The sequence below is a fragment of the Natator depressus genome, chromosome 5, assembly GCF_965152275.1.
Source record: "Natator depressus isolate rNatDep1 chromosome 5, rNatDep2.hap1, whole genome shotgun sequence".
Taxonomy (NCBI): domain Eukaryota; kingdom Metazoa; phylum Chordata; order Testudines; family Cheloniidae; genus Natator; species Natator depressus.
Genome location: NC_134238.1, coordinates 36,826,102 through 36,853,232, shown reverse-complemented (window position 1 = coordinate 36,853,232; position 27,131 = coordinate 36,826,102). Strand labels below are relative to the sequence as shown.

The window sequence follows — 27,131 nt, the reverse complement described above, 5'->3', positions numbered from 1 at the left end:
CCCATCTTGTGTTCTTTATATGATCTGTCTGTACGATGATGAATCAATTTTATTCTGGCCCCCTCGGTGGTAACTGCCCTTAATAAAGGGAGACTTCATTCATGACACCCCTCAGGAGTTCCATCCTGGCAGGCTCACACTCATATTTCAGGAGGATGACTTTTTAACTGCTGTGGTGGTCCCAAGGGTGTGTGTGAGACTCTCACCTTATGGACGTCTGTCTTGACCTTTCTCACACCACTGTAAAAATAATCTGAAAACACTATTTTTTTTCCAGTTGTACTCTGTCAGTCCAGTATGCATCCAGTTTTCTTATGCCCATTTTGTTAAGTCTACATTACTTGGCTTTATATAATAGTTTGTCTGGGTTTTTTTTTTTCTGTTTCATTATGTCTGTAATTATTCTATATTATAGTAGGGTGGCAGTGCCACTGTAGTTCAGGTTCTGTTTAAAGGCTGACCATTCTAGAACCTCCATAATCAACAAGCTTAATTGTATTCCTTTGAAATTTGGTGTGCCTCAGTCAGGTGTAGGGTAGGGTTTAGTGACCTAACTTTGAGGTAATTTGACCAAGAGGCTGCAAAGATATAAGCTGCCCCAAAATAGCCATTTTAAAAAAAGGTTTCTAGGCATTGTTTGTTTGTTTGTTTGCCCAGAGCTAGAGATCAAACTATTGATGTGGGTCAAAATGGTTTGTCTGTTGAGTTTTACCCAAGACAGTGCATGGTACCCACTAAATTTCAGGAGACCCTAATTGAAAATGATATTTAAGAAAATGTACATTCTGTACATTCTTTCTGCGCCAATAAAGAAAAAAGGCTAGAGGGTTCCCATTCCCACCATTTTATATGCTTTAAAGCTCAGTTCTTCTAAGTGCTCTGATATCTGAATGGTTATTCAGATGGCTTTGAAATTTGGTGTGCCTAACATGGGTATGCCGAACACAATGACTGCTCCTGGAGTGTATGTAAATAATTCCATTGACTACTGCCAGCTCCAGAGGAACAGAGGGAACGTGGTGTGCCATGGATAACATTTTTTCCCCCTTTTTGTCCTTTAGTAGTGTTAGATGGAAACCTGTGGGTGAGAATGAATAGGTTGTAAAAGGGGGTGAAGAGCTTGTATGTTCCAGTGACTGTGGGGTTGGCAGAGTAGAGCTATGTGTGTTAATTACCTGTACCAGGGCATTGCTAAAATAAGGCAGAGTTAAGGTTTTATGGACAACTGTAACTGTGAATTTCCTGTTTCAGAGTAACAGCCGTGTTAGTCTGTATTCGCAAAAAGAAAAGGAGTATTTGTGGCACCTTAGAGACTAACCAATTTATTTGAGCATAAGTTTTCGTGAGCTACAGCTCACTTCATCGGATGCATACTGTGGAAATTTTCTGATTTTCAGAAGTTTAAGTTTTGCTCAGGTCAACTTCTGCACAGGGACGACATACCATCAAGCAACCTTAACTCTACCTTCATGTAGTTTTTTGCCACTCAGTTTTAGTAAATGTTGACCACCCTGAATGCCTCAGCATGGAGACACTTTTCAAATTCAATTATAATTATTATTTAATGTGTCCAAGTGCTATGTCAGTGGCTTGTGCAAAATTTGCCACCACACCTTTTTGCACGCAAAAATCTAAGTTATGAGAAACAAATGGGAGTGTATGAAAATTGTTCACGTCTGGTTTTGCACATTTTTCCCCATGCTTTGTGAAGCTCACAGTCACCTGCTAGTAATTATTCTGTGAATAGTCTTTTTTCAAATTAAGCTAATCTTTTCAAATTTCTGGCGCTAGTAGAAATCTAGGGAAATGCAGTCTAGATGAAATTACTATAAGGTGGGTGCACAACTGGTTAAAAGACCATACTTAGAGGACAGCTGATCAATGGTTTGCTGTCAAACTGGGAGGGTGTGTCTAGTGAAGTCTCACGGGGATCGGTCCTGGGTCTGCTATGGTTCAATATTTCCATTAATGACTTGGATAACAGAATGGAGAGTACACTTGCAAAATTTGCCGATGGAGTTGGGGTTGTTTGCACTTTGGTGGACAGGATTAGAATTCCAAACAACCATGACAAATTGGAGAATTGATCTGAAATCAAAGTACTACACTCAGGGAGGAAAAAATCAAATGCACAACTACAAAATGGGGAATAACTGGCTAGATGGTAATACTGCAGAAAAGGATCTGGGAGTTATAGTGGATCACAAATTAAATATGAGCTGAATAAGTGATGCAGTTACAAAAAAGTTAACCTCATTCTGGGGTGTAATAACAGGAGCGTCATATGTAAGACCTGGGAGGTAACTATCCCACTCTGCTAGACACTGGTGGGGCCTCAGCTGGAGTACTGTGTCCGATTCTGGATGACACACTTTAGGAAAGATGTGGACAAACTGGAGAGAATCCAGAGAAGAACAACAAAAATGATAAAAGATTGAGAGAACCTGACTTATGAAGAAAGGTTAAAAAAGCTGGGCATGTTTATTCTTGAGAAAAAAAGAGTGAGAGGAACCTGATAACAGTTTTCAAATATGTAAAGGGCTGTTAGAAAAAGGACAGTGCTCAAATGTCCTCCATGTCCACTGAAGGTGGGACAAGAAATAACAAGCTTGATCTGCAGCAAGGGAAACTTAGTTTAGATATTTGGAAAAACTTCCTAACTATAAGAGTAGTTAAACACTGGAACAGGCTTCCAAGGGAAGTTGTGGAATCCCCATCACTAGAGATTTTTAAGAACAGGTTGGACAAATACCTGTCAGGGATGGTCTAGGTTTACTTGTTCCCACCTCGGCACCTGGACTTGATGATCTCTTGAGGCCCCTTGCAGCCCTATACTTCAAAATTATATATTTTGAGCTGCCCTCAAATTTTTAATGTGTTGCTAATTTTTGTATTGATAGCTCATAACTACATTATGGAAGACAGGTGGAGCTGGTAGTTTGGGAAGCCAGGGGTTTTGGTAGTTGAGTAGTAGAAATTTGAAGCATTTTCCACTTGTTAGGTATGGGAGGCTTTCTGAATGTTTGTTACCCATGAGTAAGGCTACCTTTATGTCATGGAGGTAATGGAAATCATGGAATCTGTGACTTCCAGAGATCTCTGTGACAGTCTCTGCTTCAGCCCCAGGGCTTGCAGGACTCTGGAGCTGACAGCCAGTGGGGGCCTCACAGGGTTCCAGCAACAGCCGACAGTAGCAACAAGCGACAGGAACCACCAGGCAAAGTTCCAGCAACAGGTGACAGACTCCTGAGGGGGCCCTCCTCAGGGTTCCAGAGACAGGCGACAGCACGGGAGGAGGGGGATGCCTTGGGCAAACGGCTGGGGTGTCCCGTTTTCTCTTTGGGAAATATGGTCACCCTGCAGCTCCCAGCCACCATGGGCGGAGGGGAACCCCACAGCTCCCAGCCACCACAGTGGTGCGGGAAACCATGGAGCCACAGCAGCAGAAGTCACAGACAGGTTATGCCTTCCGTGAATTTTTGTTTATTGCCCGTGACCTGTCCATGACTTTTAGTAAAAATAACCATGACAAAATCTTAGCCTTACCCATGAGAAGACTGGCACTTTTGGCAATAGGAAGAGGATGCATCTCCTAATTCCCCTTCTGATTTTGGGTAGGGGCAGCAGTGACTTGAAATTTTGGGGACATTACTGACCACTCACCACTACTTTAGATAACTTTTATAACTAACTCTTTTGTTTCTGTGACTCAGCTTCACCAAGGGTGGGGATCAGGATAGATTAACAAGAACTCCTTACACATTGGTTTTAGGATAGGGCCTCTACACCCAGTGACAAGGTCCCACTTAGGATCAGACCCTTCAAAAAACATGCTGCTTGAGCTTATTTTTATGGACATGCTCACCTGTTTATATGTTTTTGACCCAAGTGGCAGATAGATTGGGTTGACATCAGGCAGACAGGAGAGTAATTTGCTTGAAAATTCAGGGATTCCAGCTCATAGACAGACAGTAAAAAGGCCAAACAAGCAAGCAGGTTTTATTGAAGAGGAGGTGAGCAAACTATTATGCAGCAAATAACACGACTTCCCCCCGTCTGGAGGTGTGAGGAGCATCATCTGTATGTAGGCTAGATATAGACTAGAGTGTAGCCCTGCAAGAGAGATCCCAAATAGTAGTGTGGGGGAGTAAAGGAAAAGGGGGATTCACAAGCAGAGACCTTGCCACAGTGCATCCCAATGAAATGTTGTTTCGCTCTGTCACTAAGGAACGTTACATAGCTCATAAGCAACAATGAATGGAAATGAAGAGAAAGACTGGGCATGTTCAGTCTTGAGAAAAGAAGACTAAGCAGGGACATGACAACAGTCTTCAACTGTGTTAAGGGCTGTTATTAAGAGGATGAGGAGTACTTGTGGCACCTTAGAGACTAACAAATGTATTTGAGCATAAGCTTTCGTGAGCTGTAGCTCACAAAAGCTTATGCTCAGATAAATTTGTTAGTCTCTAAGGTGCCACAAGTACTCCTTTTTGCAAATACAGACTAACACGGCTGCTACTCTGAAACCTGTCATGAAGAGGATGGTGATTGTCACAGAGTAACTGGCCTTCTGAGTAGGTCAGGCACCCAGCCTACCTGTGACAGGCTCTGCTAAAGAGAATGAGCTAACCCAGACCTACCTGTGAGTACTTTATTGCTTAGTGGCAGTTAATTAGCTAAGGGACACCTGGGTCTAATAAAGGGTTATGAGGTCTCAGTCAGGAGGTTCCAGAAGACAGGGAGCTCCTGAGGAGAGGAACTCTTCAGGGGAGCTGGTTAGCACAGGCTCTTCAAAACAATCTGCCCACCTTTCTTCCTCTTAATAGTTTGTGGCAGACCCTCAGAGCCTCCACTGCTGCCGCAATGCCCCCCAGAAACTTGTGCAGTTAGGTCAGAAGCTGTCAGGGCAGACCCAGGACTAGGGCTGTAGAGGCTGCTGGGCCCAGTGACAGACCCTGTGGGATGGGAACAGTCCAACACTGGGAAGGACTGAGCCAGGCCAGGATGAAAGGCCCTGCAAGCAGCCAAGACTTGCTCCCTGGGCAGGCCATATCCGCAGTGGGGCCACCCTTCCCACTTGTCCTATCCAGACAGGGACACCTGCTCTCTGAGCCTCAAGGTGGGGCAAGCCCCAGCTCTGCACCCTTGGAGTACTCAGCTCAACCATAACAGGATCTGGGCACCAACAAGGGCAGCTCCCAGCCAATAGGGCCCCGATTAACAAGCACTCCATTCTCTACAAAACTACCTGGACTGGGGAAGCTGATCCCCCTTTCATATGTAAGGGGACTGTTGCCCCCTTACTAACATTCAGTGGGGGTATTTTGGTTGGCTAGCTCCCAGTACTAAAAGGGGAAGGGTCGATGGGAAATCAGGACCCTGAGACTGATAGTCCCCAGGAACTATGGGGAGAGGTCAATGCTCCACATCAGCCTGAATGACAGGGCGGGCAGGCTAATCAGGGAGTCAGGAGGCCAGGGAGGTCCCGTGCTCCGTGTGAGCTGGGGAGCAGATGGGGAAGGGGTGGTGGTGCTTCCTTGGCAGCCCCTCTGTCAGCCATTTCCTGCTCTTCAGAACCTCAGCTGGTTCCATCCATTGACTGCCCTGCCGGCGTCATCCATCACAGAAATATCCATCCAAGTCTGCCTATAGCTAGGACAGCCTCTGTTGGTTAGAAAGCTCACCAAGAAAGGGAACCTAAGAAGAGTGCTCCAAGACACAGAAAGTTCTGAAAAGGAAGGAAGAGCTATGAGTGCCAAGCCCCTAGGGAAACCTGTCTGCTTACCAGACAGCAACAGGAACTCCAGATCACAGAGGACTATATGCCATTTCATAGAAGAGTTGCTATGGTTTGACCTCTGTGGGGACCCTGAACCCAGAAAAAGCAGCAGAGAGTCCTGTGGCACTTTATAGACTGACAGATGTATTGGAGCATGAGCTTTCGTGGGTGAATACCCACTTTGTCGGATGCATCCGATGAAGTGGGTATTCACCCACAAAAACTCATGCTCCAATATGTCTGTTAGTCTATAAGGTGCCACAGGACTCTTTGCTGCTTTTACAGATCCAGACTAACACGGCTACCCGTCCGAAGCTTGAACCCAGAAAAGGAACCCTCTTCCAGGTGATGGTAAGATGCATGGCTCCAGGGGCTCGTCCCAGGTCAAGAGGGCCTTACCGGTAAAGAGCCTAAAACAGAGGAAGTGGATGGACTCAGGTAGGGCAGAAGACTAAAGTGAACTCATCCCCACCTACCCCCATCTACCACCTACTGGAGTAAAGTCTTGTTTGCATACCACATTTGGCCTTTTGTTAAATACATTAGACCCCAAAGAGGTTTGCCAGCTCCTTCCCTGACCATGTCAGTCATGCCTTCACCTACTTCTGCGAGACCCCCTCCCCCTTAAAATACACACTTCTTCCCTCTTAAAACCTACTCTTCCATCCACATAAATATTAACCCAAGAGATGACAATAAAAGCAACTCGTAAAGTGTATGCTCGACATCACTGGTCACTCACTTAATTTTTGTTTCATCCTATTCCCCATCCTTTGTTGGAATGTCCCAGATCTTCAAAGGTATTTGGGCTCCTAATTTCTATTTGATCTGAGCCTGTCTGCTTACATTCAGAGCCTTTTGGGACCACTATGTTGCAACACCTATAAATCACCTGCTATCTTGTGGGCACTATCTAAATAGTAACAATCACTTTCTAGCAAATCAAATGCCAGTCAAATTTCTATTTTAATCATAAAAGTTCCTGAGAAGTGACCTTTTTATTAATATGAAAAGTCCCTTTTTTAAACACACTCCCTCTTTCTCTCATATATATTTAATTTTTCCCAGTGGAAGGAAAGCTCCTTATTGAAAATAGGTTTAAAATTTTAAGCACATTACAATACAAACTGTCAGTAACAATTTTGGATGAATGATTTCAGGTGCTAAAGCTGCAATCTATAACCTGTGTGACATATCTATTGCAGGCATAAAGCAGGCATATTAAAAACAAATTCTTATTAAATTATTTCTTTGTGAATCATTTTCTGGCTTTATTGACTGTTCTCTTTGCCTTATTTAAAAAATAAAAATTAGAAACTCCTAACTCCAGCTAGTTGGATAAAGCTAGCATTATTATTTTTTCTGAAAAGAACATGGATGCCAGGTAACTCTAGGATTAGAACCCTTATTCCATAAAAGTAATATTAGACAAATTATTCATATTGGAGCATATTTGGGGAAAAATATTTCAAATGATGACTTATCGGATTATGTATGTATCTGTCATGAGTTAATTACGGTATATTCATTATCAGTCACAGTCCTGTGAAAATGTCATTAAAGAATGGATAAACTGTATATATATGTCAGCCCTCTAAGTTTCTTCGCTCTGTGGTTACTCAGTACCTCTGGTAACTAAATGCAAAATATCGCACACAGGCCGTGACTATCTGTGGTAGTTTATGTATAACTTTGAAATTTTATTCACCAGGGAAGTGGGAATTACCCAGTTTCCTCCAACAAGAAGTTTTCGTTACCGAAGAAATAATAACCCCCTTTCCCTCCCTCCTCCACTAAGACACATCATTATGACACTTTGCGCCTACATCACCTAGCATAGTGTGGGTGTGGTTGCTACAGCAACCGCACACATTAAGTAACACTCCCATATAACTTCAGATATGTTAGTCAGTTTAAAAGTTTAACTAGGTTTTTATTAGTCTGTGATGCAGTCCCCAGTCATCTGCAGTTACTAGCTTGTCCAACGCTCACAAAGTATAATCTGTTAGTAACACTTAATGCAAATCACTTTCAATATTTAGGTGGGCTGGGTCCCTCCACCAAAACTAATTGTGGGTGCTACCAGCCACACAGGCATGCCTGGTTAATTCTTATATGAAAGAGATTCCATTTAGTTTCAAAGAAGGGGGGAAAATGGAAGTTTGGGAATGTGATCTTTGCTGATTCATCCTGTGTGTCCGTGTTCATCTGTCCAACATGCAGCGTAAAAATCAACTGGTTCTCCAGCGGTCCCATAAAGCCACCGGGTGATTGGATAACTGCTAAATGTTTTCCTTTCAGAGACATTTTTAAAGCAGCTGGGATGAATGGATATTGAGGAATAAGACTGAGGTTAACTAAAGTAATTTATAAGACTTAATTTATGTCCTGATATTTTTAAAAGTAGCTTCATTGAGAATAGTCGTGAGTAACATCTAATTTATAATTTTGTTTATTTTTCAGACACGGAGATGACTTGATTGTGACACCATTCGCTCAGGTAGGCACAACTTATCATATATCCATATGAAGTAATATGATGAATAATCTAATTTTCAGGTGATGTTACAGTTTACATTTGAAGGGCCCCATGGTCACACCCATTGTTTCCTGTCTCTTATCTTGAAATCAGATTTCTTGCTTGCTTCGGGGAAGGAAAAGAAAAAAAATAACTTTGTCAACAAGCTGATTCTGCCACAGATGTTACCTACAGCTCTTTTTTATTGGTTTACCCCTGATTATTTGTGTAATAAAAAGCAGTTACATAAACTACAAAATAACCTATTTTTATTTCTCCTCAAATATTGTGTCAAGTCATAGTGCTATTGTGCCATCAACAGGACAAAACTGTGATCTCCTGCTGTTAAAATGTCAGTATACTCTGTCATCCACAGTTTACTAGCCACTTTCAGCTCTTTATTTGCAGATATTTTTATATATAATAATTTCTGCACAGAATATGTTCACTTACAGAATCACATATATTAATTATTTAGTTTCGATTCTTCTTCGATTCGATCCAGGTTTTATTATGTTTTACAAAATATCAATTCAAATATAATTATCACTTAAATATAAATCATGGATACATTTTAACAATATAGCTGTCTTATGATATATCAAAAGTTAAGTATTTCAGTGGTGAATTTCTGAACTCATGGGACCACATTTTCCTCTCAAGTAGATGTGGGCATCTCTCACTGAAGTGACTGAGAGTTGCCTCTGTGTATCTAACGGTAGAACTAAGCCCATGGAGCTGTATGTGATTGGAGACGAAAGAGGAGAGGAAGGGTGAGACATAGTAGAGTAAAGTAAGAACAATGTCCTCCTTCAGTTTGAGCATCCAAATTTTCTTAGCATGATGTTTGTGCATGTCACAAAATGAATATTACTAAAATATAGTTATGAGAACTTCAGTGAGCTAAGCAATAGTACATGGTTTACCTGGGATCCATATTGGTCTGTCAGGACTGGACTGGCACCTACCTGCATAAGAGATCATCTTGTCATTCATGACCCACCATAAAAGCTGCTACTCTGAAACCATGCAGCTGACAGGGCACTGGGTAAAACTCTTGAGAGCTGGCAATAAGGTTTTCTCTGTTCTCCTTTTATTGGAGGAGAAAAGACTGAGCCTGACCATTTTCAGAGTGCCGAATTGCAAACGCTTTCCCAAAAATAACTGAACACAAGGAATTACAGCTGAAATAGCAACAAAAAATATTGCAATATTCTTCCTTGCCGTATTAGGCCCTCGAAAGAATCCTATACAAAATACACACACGCACACCCACACACACAAACACACACCACAGTAGACCAAATTATCTATAGCTGTAACTCTATTAACTTGAATTGAGTTATACCTGGAGAAAAAATTGGCCCAGTAAGGAAAACTTGCCTACCCTAGTACTGGAAAAGACTTGATGCATTATCAAATTTACTATTTCTCGACCTCTTTATGCCAATCTTAATTACACTATATAACATTCAAATAAAACAGGTTATGAGCTCCCTTGGAAAACAGTAAGTAGACAGACTAGGTTAGATTTACTGATTTTTGCACTGGGACAAAACACCTGTTGACTTTGAAGGGGAACTTTGCCTGAGTTAAGGATTGAGTAAAAATTTAGGCCCTGGTCCTGCAAAAGGATTTGAACATGCAAACTCCTGCGTTTATGCAGAGCACTGTTGACATCACTAGGGCTCTGAGAGGGCACAGGGGTCTACCCAAGCAGATCAGTTTGCATGATTGGGGCCTTAATAAAGATTCCGGAATTGGGCACTCTGTTTATATAATCTACACACGTCATCCCAGTCACACATCCCCCCAGTTACCTTTCTAATATGTTCCTCAGAAAGAGCTCTTTTTTTCTTGTCAGATACATTTTCATTACGCAAATAACACAGCAATAATTTTAGTTAATGTAGTCATTACTGTTGAAATTGGGTGATGGAATTTGGAACAGATCTGAGTTTATTTCTAGGCTTCCTTAATTGCTTCAGTTGTGCAGGAGGCTTTGTTTCATGTAACTATAAGCCACTTGGTGGTGGTAGCTCAGTTGTTATTAAAGGTAGTCAGTAAGGGCCAAGGCCTACCAACCACTTACTGTTTTATTGGAGGTAGAACAGAGTACTATGCCATGTAGTGCATAATCTGGCCCATACCTAATAATATTTTACTGTACAATAAATAATATATCATTATTATTAGAATATTTGGGGTTTTTTCATATTTTAATGTAATGAAACTATTGTAATTAACTTATTCTATGCATTCCAGTTTTAAAAATAAAATAAAGTTGGAATTATTTTAGAAGTTAGGTCTGATCAATTTCTGTAGTCGTCTAGCATGATACATTAAAAATAGGCATAGCGGATTTCATTCATTGCATGATCACACATTTGCCTATGTTTTGATTTTGAAATGAAGAACAGTTGTATTGAGTGATTAAACCTTGTGTAGCAGAGGTGTGTTCACTTAGAAGGGAGAGGTGAAGTTTTATTAATTGGTTTTCCCTTGTAGGCCTCAATCCTACAAACACTTACAAACAAGTATTATTTTTTATACACAGGAATATTCGCATTGGAAGGAAAAACAAACAGAAAAGCCAGAACTATAAATCTGTTAAATAATTTATTTAACTCTAGAATTCACTGTCACTAGTAACTAATGTATTGTTACTTTTAAACCTGTAGCCACTGTAAGGGTGTGTGTGGCGATCCGGTGCATTGCAGCAGATGCTGGAAGCAATCTGCCTGCAGGGTGCTGTAGAATGCTTTGGCAGGCGTTGAGGGGAGCACATAGAGAAGCAGCATGGGAGTGCAGCATGCGTCTCCCTCACCACCATTATTCTCGGAACATCACCTAGTGCACTGTTTGGGAAAGAAGTATTGGCCTTTTTGATGTGTCAAGCAATCTTCACAGTGCTGTGATCTGCTACGCTTTCCACTCAAGGAGTTCAAAGAGTGGGATTCTGGCTCCCCTTGCACAACTAGGGAAGGGCTCCATGTTTCCTCCCCTCATCCTCACAACTTGCCCAGGAGCAACCGGAATCTGTCCCCTAGAGATAATCAATAATGTAACTATATGTCCAAGATAAATATCTAGCCATTTCAGCATAGTTACTCAAAATACAGCTAGCAACCACATCCCTTCCCCTTTTTCTCCTCCTTCACAGACAGGATATATAGGATATCTGCCAGAAGAGTAGAACAGAGGGTTATACAAGTTAAATACAAATTCACTATAAAGCCAAGCCTGTATCTTTCCTTATTTTTTGCACCTTTTCTCTTTTCCTTTAGTCCTTTTTTCCCTTCCCACTTCCAGCTCACCCTGTCTTTCTACAATATCTTCATACTCTTTTTTTCCCTCAGTTCTATCTAGTATTTTCTCTTCTGATTACTCTTTTTTTCTTTCTTTAAAAAGCAGCAAATCTTTTCTTCTAATTTTTGTTGTCTCTTATATTCATTCCATGCCCCATTCTGGTTCATGTGTAATCTAGACATTATCTAGACATAATAATCTAGACATTATCCTTTGTTTATATTCAGGTCTAGCATTCTACTAAATGCATTGTCTACACACATATTTGTTAGTGTTCATATAGGCAAGGCATATGAATTTGGTAACTTTTTTCACTACATTTTATTCAAACTGTATGTAAAATGTAAAAGCTTGCTGCTGTGCAAATGGAAAATCATGTAATCATTTTTATGTATGCAGTGCTAGGTATTAGTGGGCCATTCTTCTCAAAACATGAATTATTTTTTGGTCATTTTGGAGAGTTAAATTGCATTCTGTGAAAAACTTTCCTCCTCTTCACATGAGTGTGTCTTTAAACAAATAATGAGTTGTTTAGCGAAGGGGGGAAAGCCATAAACTGTTGTTCTTGTTTTACAAAAGATTTATTGTTAAATAATGTTCAGTCTTCAGACATTAAAACAAGCCTGGAAACATTTTGTAATGCATTTTACTTTTGCCTTTAACACAGCGGAGTGGCAATAAATCAATATCACATGCAAGAATTCAGAATGAAACATCTTTCTTTGTTCCAGGTGCTGGCCAGCCTGCGTACTGTACGGAATAATTTTGCTGCATTAACCAACTTACCAGATCGGGCACCCAACAAGTGAGTGCAGACTCTTTTCCCCTCTGAACTTTTTGGAGTGGTGCTTATTAAATGTTAGAACTAAGGGTGATGTCTTTACATTTCAGAGTGCATTCCGTGCTATTAGACTTGTAAAAGCCTCAAATGATGTCAAATGATATGACCAGTTAATTTTCGATTAATATTTTGAAATAACAGTGTTAAACATTAAAACTAAGCCAACAGCCATCATTTTATCTTGCAGTACCTTACCTACAATGTGATTATTTAAACTTGGGAGTAACTTCTAACCAATATCTGTGACTTGCATCAAATTAGTCATGTGTAAGGGATCCTGCAACTGGATCCAAGTGTGTGAACCACTACACACATGGCAATTCACTAGCAGGATCTGATCCTAAAATTCTGCCTATTGAGTCCAGGACAGTGAAACCTTTGTTTGAAAATATATGTTAATAGAGTCTTAGCATACCTATTGAAGTCTGATTATAAAACAGAAATAACACATACAACATTTTTTTCCAACATTACTACAGAAATGTAGTCTCAATTAACACCAGTGAAACCTGTTTTACATACAAAAAAAAATCATGTAATATACAGCTGTAATTCCATTAAGGAGTTGTGGATAGTGGTTAATGTTGTAAATTATGAGTAGAACTTGGGTTTTTTGTCACTGTAGTTACAAGACAGAAGTTGTTTATAGTGCATTGTTAGTTTCTAAAATAATTTGACACTCTTTCATCCTGGCGCATCTTTGTAGACACAGGGAGCAGTTAACAGTGTTGGCATTCATTCCTGTCCTTGGCTTGTTCCTCCATTAAGCCCCGTCTGGTCATGTCCCTGCAAACAACGTCCAGCCATCTAGTTGGTAGTCAGCTTCTTGGTCAAACTGACCGTCAGTGTGCTTGCATTATTTTCTTTGGCATCCTATCGCTGTCGGTCTTCTGCAGTGTTGCCATCATCATAATATTTTCAATTGTAGCCAGTCCTATACCCTAAATTCACATCCTACTCTCCTTCTAACTTCTTCATTTGTCTTAAAATCATTCCACTTTATACCTGCCCTTTTTCTCTACTACCTCCGGCCTTCTGATGTCCGTTTCATTTAATGCAGCTGCTTCCGTCCATAGAGTTATATAGTTAGTACACTAGTTTGATAAATTTTCACTTTGGTACCGAACATAATGTTTTTATCGCTCAATAATTTCATCAATTTCTTGCAGCACTTGTAGCAAAGGCACATCTCCTTTTAATCTCATTTTTGATGGAACCATTGGCACTGATCAAGCTTCCTAGATACACATAAGATTCTACTCGTTTTATGACTTCATCACTTCTACATTTATTGTCCCTATTCCAAAATGCAATCACTTCATCTTGGTGCTTATTGTAAGTCCAAGTCAACTACACCAATTTTCCAAGGTAGCAAAGATTATCATAATTAATTCAAACTTCTCTGCCTGTTGTACATCACCTGCATAATTTGAGGAGTTTAACTCTAGATTATCCAACGTCAACCCTCTGACTCATCTAACATTCTTAATATTCAGTTTACGAACAGATGAAAAGCAACGATACTTCCATGTCCCCTTGTTTTACAGCAAACTTTGACTTGAACCAGTTGCTAAATTTTCCACCAGTTCTTATGGCAGCGTATGAGTCTTTGTTCAGAGCTTTTATAATTGCAATCATATTATCTGGAACTTCATATGATTTTGCTCCTTTCTCTAATGCTTCTTTCCAAATTAAATCAAAAAGCCTGACTGAAGTCAATGAAAACAGCAAAGATCTTTAATCTCCATTCTTGCTTTTTTTCCATCAACTGTTGGAGCATGAGTATCTGATCGGTGCAATTTTTGCCTGGTCTGAAGCTGCTGTATTTCTCACCACTACTTCCTCTAAAATTGGCCTTAATCTGTTGATGTAGTTTTGTCATGATTTTTCCCTGTACTGACAATAAGCCTATGCCTCTATAATTATTTGGAACACCAGGATCTCCTTTCTTCAAGGTTGGTTCAAGTATTGCCTTTAGCCAGACATCTGCCTTCTCCTCTTGCTCCAATACTTACTTGTATATTTTTTCTAGTACTTGGATAGCACTTGTCTTGCTGGCTTTTAGCAGCTCAGCTTTTATGTTGTGTGTTCCTGCAATTTCCCCATTTTTTAACTGCTTCATTTCTCTTTCTCTTTTTCTAATGGTGGTTCAGTGCTGGTCTGTATTCTGTCTTGCAAGCTGCCTTGTTCATCTAGCATATCTGGAATGCTTGCAGATGAACTGTAGGGTTCAGCAATTTGTCAAAATGCTTCTTCCCTACTTCCAACACCTTTTTGGCATTTGTTGTCAATCCACCAATAGCCTTTTTATTGCTTGCATTATTGGCTTGATTGTGTTGCCATACAACTTAGCTTTTTGTATATTGTTTTCATATTTTGTTTTCTTGATGTCTTCTCATGTTGAGCCTCCTTGAGTCTCTTCTTTTGCAAACTTTTGCTTTGTCCATTCTTTGTGATATCGTAACGGTTTTGCATAATGCTTTTAATTCTTCTGCTTTCCCAGCAGTCTTGGCTTGTTTACACTTTTCCTGTAATGTTTGTGTTTCGTTGCTTGTTTGGCTTTTCCTTATTTTCTTATGCTTTCCAATAATTTCATCCACTGTGTTTTGTATCACTTTCTTGAATATTTCCCATGCAGTCTGTGGTGAAATGTCTTCATCATCACAAATTAATAGCCTGAAATGCCCTCCAAGTGCATCTTGTATCCCTTCCTTGCAGAGCTATGCTTTAACTTATCAACAACAAATTTGGTGCCAATTGTTCTCATATTTTTCCTAGACTTTAACTTAATCTTAAACTTTCTTATTAGTGGTTCATGATCACTGCCACACTCTGCACTTCTGTAGACTCTAACATGGACCAATGCTGTTTGGTCCAACACTATTCATTTGCTTACTCTGTCTGCTACCAACCTTTGCAGTCACATCTCTCATTATTAGATTCATATCATAATCAGGAATCTCGTTGACATTGCTATCTGGTTGTTGATAAAATCCATCCTCCTCTTCCTCTTCTGCTTCTTTTGCTGGTGCATAACAGCAGGTCACAGCTATGCATAGGTTGTTGGAGGCAGCAGGAAACCTTGCTATGACAATCTGTTCAGATGCCAGTTTCCAGCTGTTCACTAAAGTAACTTTTTCTTATTCACCACTAAAATAACCCCATCTCTGTTTCACTTGTCCACTTGAATGTTCAAAGTATTTTCCAACTGTCAACTCTCCTGTACCTGTCTCCTGCATGGCAGCAAGGAAACTGATAATTTAACTCCTCCACTACTAGTTCAGTCTGGTCTAGAGCAAATAGACTTCTCACATTCCAGCTCACAATACATACATGTTTAGCCATTAGCCAAAATCTATTTCCATTTGTTAGCCATGGGTAAAATTCATATGAATCAATTTGATTTACTGTCCTGTTTCTGTAATAAGTGAGTTTCAAATATAATGGATTGTTAGGCCAGTCCACCCTGTCCAGCTCGTGGGAATGCCATGGCATAGCCAGCTGGCCTGCTAGGGACAGCTATCAGTGGTTGGATTGCTCAGATTTGAAATGAGAGTTTTTCTTCTCCTAGATAGACTTGCCAGAAGAGGCTAAGTGAGCTCTGTTTGCCTAGTTTGAATTCAGAATTTTCCTTCTCCTACATACTGTTGATTCATGGGGCCTTATTATATAATATTCAGTGTAACCTTTCCCCAAGGTGGGCTACTGCCATCTCCCAGCCAGGAGACATGCCTCTATGCTGTAGTATCCCAATGTGAGGGATTTGACGCTAGACAGTTTCTTTTTAGAATGCTGTCTATTGAAATTGTATTCTAAAAGCTTCATATTAGTACCAATTTAATATCAAAGTAATACCAATATGACTGGTCTACCTTATTGTATGCAGCAGGAATTTTCACACAATTTATATTATATTAGATTTAAAAAACTAAATTAACAGAACATATATTGGTTGTATAGTCAGCATTCAAAATTAGGAAATACTGGAATTAAGGTTGCCTGTTCCTTCTCCTTTGTACTTTTATTTTATCTTTGTGCACACACGTCACAATAATCTTCAGTCTCTAATTGCAGGGTCGCATGATATTTTTTCTATAGGAGCCCTGCCTCATTCAGTGCACAGGATGGAGGGTGCTAAGGGAATGAATCAAGGTTTTATAGTATTTAATAAGGTTTGTAGGTTCTCTCTGAGGACTTTGGGAGTTTGTACTAGTTATGGTTTGTAGAAATACAACAGTTAAAATATGCTCTTCCCTACCCGGCCCTCAATACAGTTTTGCAACCCCAGTGTGGCCCTCTGGCCAAAAAGTTTGCCTACCCCTGCTCTGCGTCCAGGTTCATAATTAATTGTGGCATTCTTATCATTCCTTATTTTTCTTTCCACATTTACATACACTCTGTAGCCAAGTAGACTAAGAGGGTTAAATTAATGTCATGGTCAATGCCCTTCAATTTCCAAATCAGGGGTCATGAAATCCTGGCTCCATTGACGTCAGTGTGAATCATTGACTTCAGTGGGGATGAGATTTCACTCCAGGTCTTCTGGAATTCTGGAAGCTCCAAAGAATCTACTTGCATGTCACTGCAAATGGGGATTGGGTATGGATTCACTGCAACCATCCCAAAAACTTTATAGTTGAATGAATGTAAAGTTGTATTAGGTGGTATGCAGGCCTGCTCCTGTTTGGCCAGGTAATGTGGGGTTAGAGTAATTGTGCTAGATAAGGATCTGGTCCTTCCCAAACTGTATTACAACTCCATTTAAATATAAGTAAATGTAAACTGTGTTTAAGCACAATTTTTCAGTGCAGTTGTAATGCCTGAAAACGTCCCAAGCTGGAGTTTGCAAGCTGTGAAATAATATGAGGTTCATTTGTGAGTTCTGTTCACCTCTGTATGTACTCTGAATGAACTATTTTTGTCAGTTTCTATACATTCCAACCCCAAATAATCTCTCAAATAAAAGTGTTTTCAAACAAATGGTTTAAAGAATGCACTAATATACAAACTTGACACATTTATGCCTTTTTTTTCCCATTGTCAGACGGTCACCCATGTGTAACCAACCATCCATCAACAAAGCAACTATAACAGGTAAGAGAGATTAATATAAGCACAAAGTGAAAATATAATGGTCTTCAGAAACTAAATAATTATTTATTAAATCAAAATGTAATTCAGAAATGTATGGCTCTTTTGAAATAAAAACAGTGTATTCTTTTACATCCATAAGTTTATTTTATAAATAAGATTTTGGTTAATTTTTACCACAAATAGCAAATTAGTTCTTTCCAGTGATATGTCATATTAGACATGGATATCTAGATATAGATATATCCTTCATGTTAATGTGAGTTTATTCCAAAACTTTGTTTTTGAGATGGTGGAAATGTCAATAAACCAAGGTCTTTTGTCCTCATTTTCTTCTGCATGTATCCATAAGTGACTATCTGGTAATACTGTATATTGGTAAATTGATGCACTGAAATGTAGGCACAGGCAACAAATTGACCTACTAATTGGAAATTGCAGTTCTGCAGGTACTGAGGCAATGTCTTAGTATGATTTAGTACCCAGCGTAGACAGTGGAAAGTTTTCAAAAGTACGTAAGTGACTTAGGATCGTAAGTTTCCTGTTCAACATTTTTTGTTTGCTTGTTTTGTTCAGATGGATTCATACTCATTGAGTTGCACTTTGAGTTCAGAGTTTGAGTGAATCCTGATACTTGAAGTGAAGCTTGGCCAAAACCACAAAGTTTGACCTGGTTTAGGATTGAAATAATGTACAATTGCTGTGTTCAGCATGGGTTCCTTCATAAAGTCTAAATTCCTCCATAGCACTTGGAAGTCTGCCTGAAGTTCACTGATGCTGCAAATGCTCACCTCGCTTGCTGATTTCATGACAAGTTATGCACAGCTCTGCTTCCTGCTTAACACATGTGGATCAGAGTTTGATTGAACGGCTTTTCACTTTTAGGCTTTTTAAAACCCACTTCTTTACACATTGAAAATCATCCACAATTAAGATTCTTTTATAATAATTCTTAAATGCATGGTAATTAAAGAAATTAGGAAAAAACTAGCTGCATAGATCTCTCATTAATTGTAACTGTTCCCCATGACAACTGTAACCATAACCTCTTGTTAATGCATTCTTTGAAGAGGTAATATTGGGGGTTGGTTTCATGCTAGCAGCCATGAAGCATTTATATTATTGATGGCTATTCTGCTTATTTTTAATTGCAGAAATTCCCCGTTTTTCACACTTTGATTATCCAGACTCTATTGCCTTTAAAGGAGATAGGTTTCAGGGTTTTTTTTTTCCATTAATTTTGGCCCCTTCCTATAGATTCAAGGATTTAGAAAGTCTGTAGCACAGAAAAATTCCAAATAATAAAAGAAAATATCTGATAATTGTGACCAAAAGCATTCCTATATTCAAACCGTACACACTACTGTAATAATCTTTGTACAAAATATGCCTTGTTGCGGTATCATTTGAAAACTAATAACTCACTGGTCAATAATATGGTGAAATGTGTGTAACAACATTATATGCAAAGTTATGAACATAAGCTGAAATTTTGACTTACATGTATTTACCCGAGAAGTCCTGAGAGGGAGTGAACTTGTTGCTCAAAGACAAAGGACTATTAACTCCTCTAGCCAGGTGTCATCAAAGTTGATTGGAAAATGTAACACCAACAGACACCAGTCATCAGTGGGCGGGATCAAACCTGCGCCGCTGTAGCTTAGTGCATGAGCCTCTACTGCATGAGCTAAAAGCCATATGGGTGTTAGCTAAGGCTGTAGAGTAGACTCATTAATCTCTCTCTCTCTCTCTCTAAGTGGTCTCAGTGCCACTAGATGGGACAGAACACCACACCTAGGAGGTGTGTGGGCTACATACTTCCCATAGCTGAGGAAGCGTGTCCTGAGCTTCAGAGACTTCCCAGTTGAAATCCCGGATGAGCCCCCACTTGTAACGCTGACAGACCCTTGTCATTGGCAGGTGGGATCAAACCTAGGGCCTCTGGAGCTTAGTGCATGAGCCTCTACCACATGAGCTAAAAGCCATAAGACTGTTCGCTAAGGCTGTAGAGCAAACTCATTAATCTCTCTCTCTCTCTCTCTCTGTACGTGGTTTGTGTGGGTTACACGAACACCAGTCAAGTGGCCATTTTTTGGCAACAGAAGGAGGACAGGAACAGATAAATCTGCATTTTAATAAACAACAACAACGTGGAAACTTTTTCACCATGAGACTCCATGTCTCCATCCTCACAGTGGGAAGGAACTTTATCTAGGGGCAACCCTTAGGAAAATGCATTTCAAAGGGTAACTGGAATAAAAGTGAGGGGCAAAAAAGACCCCATGTATTCTCTCTTTCTTTCTCTCCCTATCTTTTTAACATAAGAAGACAAAGAAACCAGCCCTTTGACTTTGGGAGGGCATCCTGACCTGAGAGTTTGGTTAGCAATGTTGCCGGGAACACGTGGTAAAGATTTTACCTCGAACAAAGTCTAGTTTGTTAAGTTTTAGTTACTAGAAAGTGTTTTATCTTTATTTCTCTTGTAACCATTTCTGACTTTAATACCTTATAATTGTACTCACTTAAAATCTATCTCTTTATAGTTAAAAAAGTTGTATTTTTTAATCAAAACTAATCCAATGTTGTGTTTAAGATGAATTGTGTGGTAACTCCAATTAAAGTAGCAAACTGTTGTATATTAACCCTTTATAAGGGCAAATGATCTCTAATATCTGAACTGCCCCAGAGAGGGCTGGACAGTGCAGAATACATGTTTTTGGGGAATATTGAGGACTGGGTGTGTGTTGGGGTTACCCTGCAGGTGGTAACGAAGGCTTCTGGCATCCAGAATGTGACTGGGGTGTTGCTGGCAGGCTGCAGCTATACATAGACACTCAGGGTGTGACCGGCAAGTTGTTTGGCTGTTTGTGGGGGCACAGGTTAGGAACTACAACGGCAAAGCATTGTGAGGATCCCAGGGTTATGGGCCGAGCGGTGATACAACCTCTCTCTGGTCTGGATTGCATCCCACAATGTGATGATACCCTAAAGAGAGGCTGTACGTGCACATCCGCACACACACAAGCCAGTGCCTTACCAGCTCCTCTACCAGGGAAGGCCTTGTGCCAATTTCTTTCTTCCAGCAGGAATAGCTGCCCAAACAGCAGGACCCAGGATACTCTCTGCTGGATGCCACTGTTGCGCTCTTACAATTTCCCACTGATCTGGAGGTTTCCCTTTACTTAATCCCTGGAGTGCAACGTGCATGTCAGAAGCAATATATCATTTGAGGTTTGAATTCCTGTAAGGTATGAGGTGCACTCAGGGTTCAATTTAACTAGAAAACATTTCTGTGCTAGGAAATTTAAAGGGAGCAACAGTAGAGAGCAGTGAAGTGTAGGAGTAGTTTAATTTAATGCAATGTTAACATGCTCCACCAGAAAGGCCACCAGATCTGCCATGACCAACCTACACATTAGGGTGGTCGGATCTGAACGGCCAAAAGACTTTAAGGGTTGGGAAAAGTATTAAATCACTGCAGACCATGAAAAGGATTAGGATTCACTTTGGCTAATGAGTAAGGGTTGAAGCTAGATGGTATTTTGCCTGAACTGGTTTGCCCATCCCTAGACATAATGTTGTATTTGATATTATTGTTGTTTCCATAGTAACAGACCTTCATGACTAAGCACAGAAGTTTGCATAGATACCTGCCTGAGCCATATAAAATCATGGTAATGCATGTTACACCAAAGCAATGCACCAAGGGAGAAAGGCAGGAAAAATGCTTGTATCATTCTTTCTCAGAACAATGAAAAAAGCAATCCTTTTCTGGCGCCACCCTTGCCCCTTGGACTCTTGACAGAGGTGTTTGAAGTGCTGACTATCTGGCTTCCTTGCTGCTGGAAAGTCTTCTTGTCAGTGCTGCTCTCGGTGCTCTAAACATTCCTACCAGCAGACAAGTGGAACACTCATCACAGCAGTACAGACAGCACTGCTAACACCGCCAGCAGGAACCTGAGGGCACCAGGCACAAGTCTATTAAATTAGATGACTGGAAGATGTATTGTCACGAAAGTAAATAATAAGCACTTTGGGTGGTAGATTAAGGTTGATAGGCTTCCTGGAAAAATTGTGTTCTCAGGAAGGACTTGAACGAGGAGAGGGAGCATGCCAGAATGTGAAGGGAGTTCCTAGTGTAAGACGCAGCATGGTGGGGGTATGAAAAAGAAAAGGTGAGGAAGGGATGCAAAGGAAATAAGGAAGGGAATATAGATTTTCTTCACTGAGATCAAAAGGAACTGTTCTTTATAGATATTCATTTCAGGGAAGCACATGCGAGGAGAAAAAATGCTTTAGCTGGAATGAGATGCTACTGAAATTCATTGTACAGTAGCACATGAATAAAAATTTTCAAACTGTTTGGCAGGAATTATGGCAACCAGGCCATTGGATCATTTGACCAGAGCTCTTTAAAGAAAGTATTGCTACATGGTTGAAGGTGAGGAAAGAGATGGGTGGCTTTTAAAATGGGCAGTAGTTGTTTAGTTCAATATGGAGTATTTACTTATTAATTGGAGTATGTCCTACTGACATTAATTTGTCCACATTCACATGGAAAGCGTAGCTCCTGGTTCTTGCCCCACAATCTGGCTTTAGAGGGACTGTCCAACATGCTTAGGTATATGCATTAAAAACCACAGCTGATACTGATGATCAAATATCCCACTGTCTGACATGTTCTAAACAATTGTTCTCCTTTAGTGGTTTCTTTAAATAGAGCTTCTGAAGGGTGGTTTTTAGGCTTTTCTTGGAATGAACTGAGAGGTGAAGGAATTTTTTTTTATGTCATCTTGCTGAATGGCTGTGAGGTGGAATCAACCAGTGTTTTACAATTGTTTTATTTTACTATTATGAATTTGTTCTTAATAGTTCATCAGGCTCCTTACAGCCTAAGATAGGCAGTTTTTTTACTATAATAAAAATTAATAAAACTAAATATCCACATTCACACATATTAGGCCCTTTCAGAAATGACAGCAGCTGCATTTTAAAAAAGAAAAGAAAAGAAAAGGCTACAGATGCAAATCAGAAATGGAAAGATTAAAATAAATGAGGTGAGAAAATGTATAATAAGAGTATATTGAGAAGCAAGTTCTAGGAATCATACCTCTGCAAATTCCAGACCTCTTAGGTAATAGTCCCTCCACACTAAATTATATACTGTAATCAATGGCATAGAAAGATGGCTCTACAAAGCACTAATAGTAGCTAAAAACTCAAACTAAGAAAATATAAAGCCCTCTACCTCCAAGAATTACAGACTGAATTATCTCTAGGAATGACCTAGCAGCTTTAGAAAAAATATGCTCCAAAATAAATGACAATATGGAAATATTTGAAACAATATGATTTTCTTTCATTGAAAAATATGACTGACTATTAACCTCGAGCACAGTAACTGAATAAGTGATATCAGCCTTGAAATATGAAACCAAACTATTTTTAAAAAACAACTGTGTAATAGTTTTCCATTCTGTATATTTGTCATCACCACACACACACACATACACACACTCTCCATCAAAACCAACAATAGATCTGAAAAGTTTAATAGAGCAATAGGATGAAATTAAGATAGAGCATTCTTTCTGAATATCAGAATATCTTCCTAACGATGTAGACTGTAGACTAGTCTCCCAGAAGACGTGATTAACATCCTGTCACTTGAAACTTTTAAAGCTAAACTGGACAAAGAACTGTACAGTGTAATGCTGCAGGGAGATGTGCTGAATGATCTAGAGGTTTTTGTCTTTTCTAGCTTCTGTGATTCCATTGGTGAAGAGCAGGGAGTAAAGTACACGTGAAAAAACATGAGGGGGCAGCAAAGAACAAAAGATGCATGCCTTACAATGGCTAATTCTTACAATAGTGAAGTATTGTTGCTACCTTGAGTATGGCTATATGAAATTCAGTGGCCTCTAATACCGTTTAAAATAATCAATATCTCAGATCACTTAACAAAGTAAAATCTTGCATGGTTGTTATCAGAGTCACCTTTTAAAATAGTGAAGCTCCTGGAGTTCATAATAGGTTTGGGGTATATAAAACACATCCTGGTCAAGAGGGAAGTGCAGCAAATATGCCAACCCTCTTGATTTAGGCACAATTCACTTGCCCTTTGAATATACTGTTTTCTGATTGATGAAAAGTTTTCACAGAGTAAACTGTGCCTGGCTTATGGCAGAGGTAAGATAAATGCGCTGATCATCCTAACTCTAGCTGATTGAGTTGGGGGAGATTTCCTTACACATTGGAGTGGCATGGAAGGCCTGGTTCTGAGGAGAAGAGGGATTTTTTTGTTTGTTGGTACAGTGCCTTTGTATGCTGAAGGAAGTTTGCCTGTTTTGTTATTTGTGCATTTGGGGTTCTTTGATTTTCGTGTACAATCTATTGGTATTTTAATCAAACATAATTTACCACAGCAAACTATTTTGATAAGGATTTCAAGATAAATACCAAGTAGGCTTACATCCTGGTGTAAAATCTGACTGATCAAATGTTTCTCCCTTTATGTATTCCACTGTGGGTATGCATTTACTCCGTGTGCCCGAGACTGGAAGATTCTTGCTAGTAGTATCCATTAGTCCATGCCTGCACCCTAGGGTTGCCAACTTTCTAATCACACAAAACCTTGCCTCGCCCCTCTCCTGAGGCCTGCACCTTCTCAAGGCCCCACCCCCCACTCACTCCCTCTCACTCTGTTGCTTGCTCTCCCTGACCCTCACTCACTCATTTTCACCGGGCTGGGGCAGGGAGTTGGTGTGTGGGAAGGGGTGAGGGCTCCAGCTTGGGGTGCAGGCTCCAGGGTGGGGCCAGAAATGAGGGACTCAGGGTGTGGGAGGGGACTCGGGCTTGGGCAGGGGGCTAGGGTGGGGGAAGGGGTGAGGGGTCTGGCTGGGGGTACGGGCTCTGGGTTGGGGGCTGGGGATGAGAGGTTTGGGGTGCAGGGGGGGTTCTGAGCTGGGGCAGGGGATTGGGATGCAGGAGGGGGTGTGGGGTGCAGGCTCCGGGAGGGTGTTTGGGTGCAGGATGGGGCTCCGGGCTGGGGCAGAGGTTGGGGTGCTGGGGGGGGTGAGGGCTCTGGCTGGGGGTGCAGGCTATCGGGTGGGGATGAAGGGTTTGGGGTGCAGGATGGGGCTCCGGGCTGGGGGGATGGGGCTGAGAGCTTCGGAGTGCAGGAGGGGGCTCAGGGCTTGAGCAGGGGGTTGGGGTGTGGGAAAAGGTGTGCTCGAGATGGTGCTTGCCTCAGGTAGCTCCCCAGAAGTGGTAACATGTCCCTCGGATGCTAGGTGCAGGGGTGACAGGCAGCTCTGCACAGTGCTTCTGCTCACAGGTGCCGCCCCCACAGCTCCCATTGGCCCATAATAATAAAAAAAAACAATTGTAAAACACTAGTTGATTCCACCTCACAGCCATTCACCAAGATGACATTAAAAAAAAATCCAATTGACAGCCAATGGGAGCTGCGGAGCTGGAGCTCGGGCAGGGTCAGCTAGCCATCCCTCCTAGGAGCCAAAGGACATGGTGCTGCTTCTGGGAGCCACGTGGAGCCAGGTAGGGAGCCTGCCAGTCCTGCTCCAACTGGACTTTTAATGGCCCAGTCAGCAGTGCTGACTGGAGCTACCAAGGTCCCTTTTCGACTGAGTGTTCCGGTCGACAACCAGACAGACACTGGCAACGCTACTGCACCCTTCTCCTCAAGCTCTGATCTGAGAGTATAATGGGTGGTATGGACTGACTGCCTCTGCAGCTCCTTCTTAGTGCCACAAGGTCTGAGATGGAACCCTGCAGTGTCCATCGACTTATCCTCCAACAGTATTCCTATAAATATTAACAAACAGTAAATATTGTAAATAACTCTGCTTAGTATAGTTTAGTTAGCTTTAGACAGTTAGATTTTAGCCCCCTCTCCCCCATCCTTCCTGGTACAGGACTCTGAGTATGCCCAGGATTCCAGGCTTCTGCCTGGAACCCATCATCTGCCTCCATTCTTTTGTTCTCGGCAGCCACCACCAGAGGTGTCTCTACTGCCTTGGAGAAGCTCATATCTCCATTAAGAGTAGTATCTGCAGCTTCTTCACACCCCAAACCCTTCAAGTATGAGATTTCAGGCTCAGGAAGCACCTTACGCAGCAGACTGAGGCCTCAGTTGGATCTGGGCTGGGCAGACCCCCCCCTGAACAGTGGGCTTAGGTGTCAAGGAATGCACTGCCCAACACCACCACTTCAGACACAGCAGCAAGCAAAGGTAGAGCCAAGGACTCTTCATCTCGGGCTGACTCCAAGGGTAAGAAGACCTCTCTAAATATGCAAGAGAAATTCACCTCCAGATCTACTTCTAAAGAGAGGGCTGCATCCCCTACACCAGTGGTCCCCAACCTTTCTGTGGGAATAGCATATTCTTATTCCCAGAAGACTGTGGCAGGCGCCAGACGCCCCCTGCCAAAATGCTGCCGAGAAGTGTCAGCAGCAAGAAGCGTTGCCACCAAAATGCCACCAAGAAATGGCAATGCTTTTTGGTGACATTTCAGCTGGCAGTTCTCCGGCTGCGGCATTTCAGCGGCGCGGTGTCCTGCGGGTGCACACAACTGCCCCGGCGGGCACCATTGTGCCCGTGGGCACCGCATTGGGGACCCCTGCTGTACACCTTCAAAGTTGGGTTAGTCATCACACCTGTTACCAGGATGCTCAAAAATCCATTAAAGGCATGGTACTGAACTCCAGACTTCAAAGACTAAGAATACTTCTACTTTGGCACCATTGGTGGGAGCAGGATCATCATTACTGTGTAAAGAGAGGCACGAGATTCAGCCTGTACAATCTCTGACACCAATGTGCATATGACTACCCCATATATCATCAGCATCGACACTCTTCTGAGCTAACACTGGCAATTCACAGAGACAGAACTCATCATGGTGACAAATACACCACTTTGGAAGACATCATCATCCTGCCAGATATAGAATCTTCCCTCTTACGTGAACCAATTCTTACAAGGGAGATTTTGACACCATTGATTCATTAACACTATGGAAGAGACTGTTCTCTTCTCTCTAACAATTGGGGTCATTTTTCATCAGCGTTTCCAACATCACCGCCCTTGGATATTTTCTTCTTCGGGTGAGTCTGATATGGAATAAGTACCCTCATCACCTCCTCCAAGGGACGTGAGCCCAAATACAGGTTCCAGAATCTTTTGGGCCTGTTATGACTCCATAAAATGGGATTGCCCCATCCTCAGGATGGGCAATACACAATGCCTTGGTGTCTACCCCAACTCATGATGGATCCCTCTAGCTGGCTCTACTCGGAAACATGGGACCCATACATGCATTATCCCAAATCCATTTGATACCACTGATAATCTCACCATCCCTCTCCTCCAAGAGATCAGACTGAACTTCCCTGGGAGCTCCTGGGGAAGAAAAAAAAAAAAAACACGAGCCAGATCCAGCAGCACCTTCTGGTATATTGTCTTCGTCTCCCAGTGAGAGAGTTGCTCCAGCATCACTGTCTTCCTTAGATGATCACAAGCAGTTTCAGGAGTTGTTTCAAAGGGGTTGCTGATGCCCTCAAGTTCCCCTTGA

General features: G+C 41.2%; 1 protein-coding gene across 9 annotated transcripts in view; it reads left to right on the top strand.

The window, feature by feature from the left end:
* The window catches only part of PDE4D (phosphodiesterase 4D), a 1,096,073-nt gene that overhangs the window by 930,328 nt on the left and 138,614 nt on the right, over window positions 1–27,131 (top strand). For all 9 annotated transcript variants that reach the window (XM_074952575.1, XM_074952583.1, XM_074952576.1 and 6 more), the window contains 3 exons: window positions 8,243–8,279; window positions 12,338–12,411; window positions 17,492–17,541. In XM_074952575.1, the coding sequence (XP_074808676.1) occupies window positions 8,243–8,279; window positions 12,338–12,411; window positions 17,492–17,541 (161 nt within the window). The remainder of the gene's footprint in view (window positions 1–8,242; window positions 8,280–12,337; window positions 12,412–17,491; window positions 17,542–27,131) is intronic.